The 10050-nt window shown below is 43.2% G+C and overlaps 1 protein-coding gene across 1 annotated transcript; it reads left to right on the top strand.

Moving 5' to 3' along the window:
* Positions 1–6613: 6613 nt before the first annotated feature.
* Positions 6614–9431, top strand: LOC311229520 (NAD(P)H dehydrogenase [quinone] 1-like; the record flags this gene model as incomplete). The annotated part of the gene is made up of 5 exons (XM_084315597.1): positions 6614–6809; positions 7026–7156; positions 7367–7480; positions 8297–8398; positions 9132–9431. 5 exons carry the CDS (start codon positions 6614–6616, stop codon positions 9429–9431), a joined length of 843 nt encoding a protein of 280 aa, XP_084171723.1.
* Between the last annotated feature and the right edge of the window lie 619 nt (positions 9432–10050).

Below are 10050 nucleotides of genomic sequence, written 5' to 3'. Positions count from 1 at the left end.
GTCTGTCAAATAAAATGCCACCTTGAGATTCTAATTTGGGTTTGTATCTTGATTGCACATAATTCTTAAAGGTGTATGTATTTGCCAACAACTCCCAAATTCATGTCTTGGGAGATTTTGTCCCAGGATTATTTTATTCCATAATGGTATAAACTGTAGACAGCAGTTGGCACTCATCTACATAATGCAGCCATGTTTACTTTGCCATTAGCGGCCAAGAGAACAACACTTCTTGCTATTTGGTGGGTGGCCTGACTTTTCTGAATTGCTGCCACTTTGTGAAAATAGCAATTGGGGTCTGACCTCTTTAAAGAATAGGAAGCCTCTAGGGGTGTACTTGTGGTAAATATTGAGTTGAATTTCATAAATAACCTTGTATACTGGTTAGCAGAAGTGGTTGCAGGGCTAAATAGATAAAGGTCACACCTAATGTGACCAGATTAGTACTGTATGGTAAAGGCCCAAAAGGTCAAAGAGTATTCACACCCCCCCTCGTGAGACAAGACCCAACACAGCGACCACACGGACGGGGGCCACCAGCAGAACCCCTCTGTGCTCAGCGGGGGACCACACCGACGGGGGCCACCGACAGGCCCCCTCCATCTCTGTCCCATCACGTCGCCACAACCCAGGGGGGGGGGGCTGCCAGCCCCCACAGGAGATCGCCCACAGGAGACCGCTCACAGAAGACGCCCACGGACCAACTGAATTCTATTATTGGCTAGAAATTGTAGTATATAGGAGGAGACAAATTGGTAATTCGGGAGCCCTCAGACCGGACCGACCCCAGGGGTCTGTTGGGCTCCACCGCTCCTTCCACCAGAGAGACTGTGCTGCTTTTTATGTGAGTAAATCATGGACCCTTGGTTGGTTAAAATAGAATGTAAAGATACTTCTTAGAAACCAGGCTTACTCATATAAAAAGGGGGCCTACAGTAAATTATGTATGTTCAAATTATGTTACCAAGTGACTGTTTATGTACATTATTGAGGTTTGAGAATGCAAACCTGATTGTGATTTCTGTACAACAGACAGCCCTGTTAATGTTCTCTGATAATCTTTTGTCCTATTCACCTTGGTCTCCTGGCTCTGATCAAATAAATGTTGAATTGGACTATAGTTCATGGTTTGTCTGGCCTACACGTTTATTCCTCATCTGCTTAAGTCAGATGAGGAGATCAACAATTCTATCACGTATGATCCCTTTCTCCTCCTTCCAGATAATCAATCTCGTTGTACTGTACTACAATAACCTCAAATTATTGTAGAAGTTCTGTGGGAATTTACCACATACTTAATATCTCCTACCTTAGAAACTGCCTCTCATAGCATTGGGTCAAGAGGAACCAGGTTTTCCAGCATCGCTTGCACTGTATCTGAATTAAAGATAAGTGGGTTAAACTATCAAGAAGAGTCTCATTGGGTTCACTGCTAGTGGAACCCTGGATTCCTTTATTGTTTCGGGGGGAATGATTATGATGGATCACTAGTGCCTCTGCGTCATCCAGGCTTGCATGGACCATCCTGGTCAAATATAGTATTTGCACCTTCATAAAAGAATTGCAGCACTCTTGTCACCCCGTTTGCCCAGCTCTTGTCTCAGCATCTTGGTTCGGGTATGCAGGGAAAGTGGGGTGAGGGATGACCAGGCCTCAGCCAGGGTAGAGGTAATGGCCCTGCACTCCCATGTAGAGACGTAAAGTTCAGGAAGATTTCACTGTCACACAGGGTCTTTGTTTACAACAGAACCAGGTGGATTTCCACAGATTAGCCATCAGCAGTTTAAATATCAAAATATATTTGCTATAACTTTGATGGAAAACATTTATCATCTGTTTTTTTTTTAAATATCTCAATACTTGCTTTAAATGCATATTGAGTATAAGAATTCAGTCTTACACATTGTATGGGGCAACAACTGATATCCCTTTTTGCTATGTCAATAAATGGAAGATTCATCTGCATTATCTACTTGTGTCAACACAAACTGTTTAACCCTCACAAATGAGAATCTGTACTTATTGTACTCGCCACGGTTCAAATTAACATGTCCACACGAGCAATATCAATCAATACGAATATTTATTGAAATAAGGCAGAATCCAGTTTGATAGGCAAGAGTGGTCGTAATACAGTCTGATGGTCACAAACACAAAACGGGCTCGCCGACAAAAAGGGATTGTTCAATACTCGGGGTAGTCGTCCGGTCCAGGGTCAGTACACAAGGGGGTTTCTCAGCCAGTCCAGGGTGCAGTACACAAAGAACACCTTCTCGCCTTCACCTCTCACTACCGCTCACCTTACACAACTCAGAATAACTCTATCTCTCTCAATAAAACTCCAACCTCACCTCCGCTCCCTTTACTCCTTCTTCTTCTTTTCTATTTTATTGGCGGTTGGCAATCACTTTGGACGAGCATTACCGCCATCTACTGAAAAGGAGTGTGGATCTGGATGTCCTAAATCCTATAAAATAAACCTTTTCTCAAAAAATTAAATAAACTCTCCATACAAACTTCTCCAGAATTCCTTTGCAAAATATCAACTATTTTAAGTGCTATCTTTTCCCTCCTCAAATCCCTAATAAGACCTATCCTTTGCCTTTGATACAATGTACACTGTTCTACCACATGTTCTACCGTTTCTAGACTAACACTACACTCACATTGTCCATTAATATGCTTTTTTAACATTACTAACGTACTATTCAACCCTGTATGCCCCAACCTCATCCTTGTAAACACATCCTCTTCTTGCTTGCTCCTACTAGTAGCCCTACTCCAACCCACCCTCTTTTGCACCCCATAAAACCATCTCCCTAACCTCTCATTATCCCACATGACTTTCCATTTGTCCTTAACCTTTATTTTGACTATACTCTGGATTTCAGCCTTACTAATCTGCACATTCATTGTAACTCTATTGAGTCCACAAGCTCCTTTGGCCAACTTGTCCGCCAATTCATTCCCTCGAACTCCTATATGGGCCGGCACCCACAAAAAGACAACCATACTACCTGAACGCCTAAGTCTGTCTACCATCTGCACTATTTCCAGCACAATATCCATCCTTGACTGGGACACTACATTTTGTATACTTACCAACGACGACAATGAGTCTGACGCAATTAAAATCCCACCCTTAGGCCTATCCTCCTCTATCCACGATAACCCTATCATTATAGCTACTAGTTCTGCCGTATACACTGCTAGACTGTCACTCAATCTCTCTTTTTTGGAAATTCCAAGTCTTGGGATTGTAAATGCCGCACCCACTCTGCTTGACTCCATTTTAGATGCATCTGTATAAACCACCAGTCTTTCACCATATTTTAACCTAATATAACTCTCCACCATATGACTACTAATTCCCTCTCTCTCCTTTAACTCCAATAATTCTATATCAACAACAGGGGTACCCATCAACCAAAGAGGAACTACTGGGAAACAGACTGTTGGACACACACTCATTTCCAGAATGTCCATCTCTCTAGCTTTTGCCTCTATAATCCACCCAAAACTTTCTAGCTGCACCTTCTCTTTTTCCTGACACTGCACTAATACATCTTTGCTAATATGATCCTCCTTATGACCTCTAAGATTGGCCCAATACACTAACCCCAACTGATCTCTTCTAATATTCAGGGGCATTTCTCCCATCTCCACTTGGAGTGCTGCAATTGGCGTAGTTTTCATAGCCCCACAACACAATCTCAACGCTTTACTCTGGATTACATCCAACTTACTTAAATGAGTTTTTGCTGCAGACCTATAAATAATACACCCATAATCAAATAATGATCTGATGAGACTAATATAGACTGTTCTCATAGCATTTCTACTGGCTCCCCAATCCAGCCCTCTCAAACATCTCATCACATTCAGTACTTCCTTGCATTTGTCCACCATCTTACATATATGTAAAGACCACGTTAGCCTTTTATCAAACCACACACCAAGATATTTAAACTGCTCTACCCTTTCCAATATTTTATCACCTATTGATATACTCAACTCTCGGGGAATACTCCTTGAGAAAAATATTTTTTTGTTTTGTCAATTGACAATCTAAACCCTTTACTCCTGACTAACCTAGTGGCTTTTTAGTGTGTGGGCCTGGGCGTGTGCATGCGAGATCTGGGTGAACTAATGATGCGCAGGTGTGTTCTATCAGTGCTAAATCAGCTACCTAATTGTCTACTCCTTCCGTGGCAATATCTCCCATCCTTCACATATCCATGAGAGGGGGGGGGGGGTGAGATCTGCCACATTATGTTCATACAGACAAGTACTTAAGTCATCTACCTAGAGATGCAATTATGTGCAGGGATGTTGATTGTAAGGATGTGGAGCATAGGAGCTCTCTGCTCCATGTATGATGATATAGCTCTACTACAAGCATATGTGGTGATATTTGACATTGAATTTCATAACTAATATGTGTGAATAAAGAGAATCCATAATGTAAAAACAGGGCTTAGCCAAAAGTGATTATTGGTGTTAGATAAGACATTCCAAACAAACCCCCGCTCAGGGTAAAACGGGATTAGAGAACAACAGTTGCCGGTCATAAAAGGCCGCAGGGGAAGTTACACCCCACAGGAAACAGTGGCTCACTCTAACTAGCAGAGGAACAGCCGGTCTAGCAGATAACTAACAGACACATTCAAGGAACTATCAAGTCAGCATACTTTATATAGGAAAATCTGGTATTAAAATATGTAACTTATTACATTAACCATATCAATGTAGAAGGTAACTTACAAAGAAGAATACCATTTAGAATGTCACCCGAGTATGAAAGTAATAGTGTTATTACACTCTTGTTATAAATCCTGGTATATTTATCACAGTTATATGATCTGGTAAATAAAGGTTGGTGTGGTCTCCTATATGATGTCTGGTATCAGCCTAGAGGCAATGACTGTACTGGGATGATATGAGAGGTCTATAGGTCATTACACAAACCATATATATGGGAAAATCAAAAATGGTACATGAAGGAATGTTGATGCATTCAGAGGAGACACAGACCCCCTCTCTGTCCAAACATGAGAAGCCACAGCCCAAAGGAGGGGGCCATTGACACCACCCCCCACACGAGGACACGGACCTGTTGGGGCTGAAGACACCGACGGGGGCCACCGGCGGCCCCCCCTTCTGTTTACTGAAAGAAGACCGATACTTGTGATTGGTTCAACCAGTTTAAAAATAAGTGAGGTCATTCAAACCTATAAGTATCAGAGGAGTTCAGTTAGTTGGGAGGCCAGCCCACCTACCCGTCCCCAGGGGGGGGTCCGGCTGAGCCTCCCACCACACCACCAGAGAAATGTGCCGTTTCATGTGAGTAAAATCATGGACCCATTATTGTTGGTTAGAGTAACATGTACAGATTCCGATCTGTTGACCAGGTTTTCTCATGGGAAATGCTCAGACTATTCTCTATTCCATTGATAAACATGACTGCTATTTTATTGCAACAATGTCTTGATGTAGGGAAGCCACCGTGTTTTGGGCTATTTTGATTAACCTCATCAAACCTTCTGTACAATCATGTATTATGCTGAATAATTCCTGTGTGCAACTGATGCCTTATCCACCCTTGACCCTTTGGCAAATAAATCAGTTGAGTTGAAATATAGTTCCTTTTGTCTGGCCTGCACGTTTATTTATCTATCTGACTAAGTCAGGGGAGAAGACCATGTTTCCATCGCTCTCCTTTCCTCCTTCCAGTTAGCAACCTCCTTGTGCTGAAAATAAACCTTAGGTTTTGTATAGGATTATACGACACATACAAATGAGACTTATAAAATCAGACCTGGTTGGAACGAGTATGTAGCTCAGTATCATGTTGAAGCCCATGGGCTATGGCAAGTAGACCCAGGCAAGGGCATGTGCTTGAGCACAAGAAGCTCACTACAAGATATAAATGGGGGGCGGGGGGGGGTTGATTGCTGATTGGCAGACAGCTGATTGGCAGACAGCTGTGTGATTGGGAGTGACATGGAGGAGAGCAGTATAAGAACGGCAGCTTGAGCTTTAGCATTTGTGCTTCTCCCACCATCAACATCCTTTCTCAATCTGTAGCTTAGTCTTTGTCACAACAGGACTCAGAATGGGTGAGTTAAAAAGAAAAAATAATAATGTAATCAGTTGTATTTCTTGGTAGCAACATTGTATCACTACTAGTATTTACCTTGTTGGTTGATCTTTTCTTGGTATAATTAGGTTTACTTGGAAGCCAAGAATGTGCTTTTTGTTTTTGGCTGGTCTTGTGATATAGATTCATGTTAATTCTACCAACATAATGGTAGCAGTAGATTGCTGTAATAGGTGTGTTTTTACATTCCGCTACATTACTGGAAGATTCAATGGTAACCCCCCCCCCCCCCCCCCAGAGGTGGAACCATTTGTTTGGTGTGGTTTGGGAGAATTTGAGAAACTCTTAAAACATTTAAAATGTCAAGGGTTCTAAAACTAAACATGGCAAACATTTTTAATGGTATTGTCCCTTGTCTGCTTATTCTCCCAGAGCTTGTGACCGAGTAGCCAGGGAGTTCCATGCGTCTGTTCCTTCTTGTCTCTGTAGTCGAAGGCTAGGCACCTTGGGTGCATGATATTAAAATGGTACTTTTTTGCAGCGGCAAAGAAGGTGTTGATCGTGTACGCCCACCAAAGCACCGGCTCCTTCAGCGCCGCTGCTAAAGACGCTGCAGTTGAACTCCTGACCGCTCAGGGCTGCTCAGTGGAGGTGTCTGACCTGTACGCCATGAAGTTTAAAGCCACGGCTACTGCTGAAGACATCACAGGTAAGAGCGCCACAAAGCGCTTCACAACCACTGCTGGTTCAAGACTTATCTGCTTAGGAGGAACAAATCGGCACGGCTGCCTACTGCTCTTAACTCAATGAACACCAAAAACAAGTATACTAGTTTCTCAAAGCCAACCGTTTGGCGCCAAAAATGTAAATAGTCTAAACAGTCAGCCGGACCTTCTCAACATCTTGACATCTGATCTCTCACCAGGAGCGCCGAAGAACCCGGATCATTTCCGGTATGCAGAGGAGACCAGGCTGGCTCTGGAGGAAGGAAGGCTTTCAGCTGACATCACTGAAGAACACCGCAAAATCACAGAGGCTGATCTTATCATGTTCCAGGTGGGTGAATCCTAGTGGAATGAAGTTGACACTGCCTACTTACGACTATGAGGTAGTACAAGGTGAACCCCAACTAGATCTAATGCTCTATATTCTAGTCTTGGTTCAATTTTTTTTTTTAAACCTCAATGACTCGGATACTGTAATGTTTTCTAAACCGCAGAAAGTGGGCCTCTGCCCACATCATGGTGACCTGACTTTTCTTTTCAGTTCCCCATGTACTGGTTCACCGTCCCCGCCATTCTGAAGGGCTGGATTGATCGGGTGCTCACACTGGGCTTTGCCTTCACACTGGAGAAGAGATACAGTCTAGGCATCTTCAAGGTACGGGCAAGAGGTTGTAACTATGTATGATGTCTGATATTATCGGCCGATATTGGCATTCATATGTGATATCGGATTTTTTATTTTTTTTTTTATTTTTTACGTTTATTTACCCAAGCAAGTAAGAACAAATTCTGATTATTTATTGTCAAAAGTATGCATAATGTTGTGTTAATTCCACGACAAGAGATATGTAATGTTAATTACCTGAAATTATTCAGTTTTTTGGGCGGGAAACCCTGCATATATCCGTATCAGAAATTAAGAGTTGGACAATATCGGTATCTGTAAAAAAGCCAATATCTAACATCCCTAGTTGTAACGTGTCTGGCTGTGTGATGTCGGCATGAAAATGACTGCACCAGGATATCTTGGCAAGTAGCTAATCGGATGTTGTCTCTTTTGGGATTTGGTACATACTTATCAAAATATAAGGTTGGGCTTATGACTATATGGTGCCTGGTCATACAGCGTTATATTAATTCAATGTACATGGATCAAATAATGGTTTCAGACTCTAGCCACATCGTTACTAGATGGCAGGTGGACAGGAAGTGAAGTCACTGGCTCAAGTTAAATCAAATGACCTGTTGCTACATCAGGTACAAACAATGGAGCACCACTTGGCACTGCAACTAAATGACAAATATAATGGGCACATTTGACTGTTACAAGGTCTTTACTCTTATTTTAATTAAAACCCGTCTCGGCAGTTGGAATTGTCCTATAATGTCTTTGCTTTGGGTTTTAGCAAAACTCCTGTAATTGCTTATGGTACTTAAGGGTTCAAATGTGTTTTCATGTTCTCTCAACCAGGATAAGAAGGCCATCCTGTCCTTTACCACGGGGTCCCATGAGTCCATGTTCAGTGCTGATGGAATCAATGGAGACATGAACGTCACCCTGTGGCCAATCCAGGTATTGCAGTACCCTCGGTTTTCATACTGTAGAATGTAGATCAACTTCTTCATGCACACATTCTGGCATTATGACCCCCACCCCACTTTGCAACACAAGGCCATGCAACACTTCCGGTATTCTGAAATCATGGGAGGGAGCATGGGGAGAAAATTAATGTGGATGAGAGCCTTGACATATAAGTGGTTGTGTGAGTGCGGGAGACATGATCCAATATACTTTTATATGCCGGAGTCTCCTGAACACGGAGAGACTAATCCCAAGTCAATCGGCACTTTCTCGGCCGAGCTATAGTCACTTTTCCGCATCTACTCCCGAACTCCGCATGTGCAGATTGATAAACCTAGAAATCCAGAGACTCCATGGGCAATCTGTATGCGTAGTTCGGGAGTAGGTGTGGAAAAGTTACTATTGCTCGGCCGAGAAAGTGCTGTTCGACTTGGGATTGGTCTCTCCCGTATTCAGGAAACCCCACAGCCGTACCTACAACCACTTAATGTCAAGGCTCTCATCCACATTCTTCATTTTTCTCCCGTGAGCTCAATGTAACGCGGAAGAGCCGTGGTCTATAGATGACTATTTTGATAAATGTTGTCGTGGTGACTCCTCCATATCCCTCCAGATATTGTAGGATGTAAGCTGTGGACTTAATTGCTAACTTGTCTTATTTTTTTACATTGCTTAGAACCGCTACTATAAAGTCCCTAAAGCTATACCATTTTCTCCTCTCCAGAACGGCATCCTGCACTACTGTGGTTTCCAGGTGTTGGCTCCCCAGATCTTCTGGGCTCCATCCCACGTTCCCCTGGAGGCCCGCACCGTCATGCTGGACGCCTGGCGAACACGCCTGCCTGGCCTGCTGGGAGAGGCGCCCCTCTCCTTCACCCCCTCGGAGTGCTTCGATGGGGAGAAGGGCTTCCTGCTGAAGCCGGAGGTCCAGGAGAAGCAAGCCGACAAGGAGTTTGGTCTGACTGTCGGCACCCACCTAGGGAAACGCCTCCCCCCGAACAACCAGATCAAAGCTGGTGTCTGAGTCTTGTCAAATAAAATGCCGCCTTGAGATTCTAATTTGGGTTTGTCTCTTGATTGCACATAAATTCTTAAAGGTGTGTGTATTTGCCAACAACCCCCAAATTCATGTCTTGGAGATTTTGTCCCAGGATTATTTTATTCCATAATGGTATAAACTGTAGAGGGCAGTTGGCACTCGTCTACATAATGCAGCAGTGTTTACTTTGCCATTAGCGGCCAAGAGAACAACACTTCTTGCTATATTTGGTGGGTGGCCTGACTTTTCTGAATTGCTGCCACTTTGTGACAATAGCAATTGGGGTCTGACCTCTTTAAAGAATAGGAAACCTCTAGGGGTGTACTTAATATCCCCTACATGTAGAAACTGCCTCATAGCATTGGGTCAAGAGGAACCAGGTTTTCCAGCATTGCTTGCACTGTATCTGAATTAAAGATAAGTGGGTTAAACTATCAAGAACAGTCTCATTGGGTTCACTGCTAGTGGAACCCTGGAATGATTATGATGGATCACTAGTGCCTCTGCGTCATCCAGGCTTGCATGGACCATCCTGGTCAAATATAGTATTTGCACATTCATAAAAGAATTGCAGCACTGTCACCCCGTTTGCCCAGCTCTTGTC

This window comes from Notolepis coatsorum (genome assembly GCF_963971535.1).
Source record: "Notolepis coatsorum genome assembly, chromosome: 6".
NCBI lineage: Eukaryota > Metazoa > Chordata > Actinopteri > Aulopiformes > Paralepididae > Notolepis > Notolepis coatsorum.
Note: the sequence above shows the minus strand (reverse complement) of the source record. Positions and strands in the feature narration are given on the sequence as shown.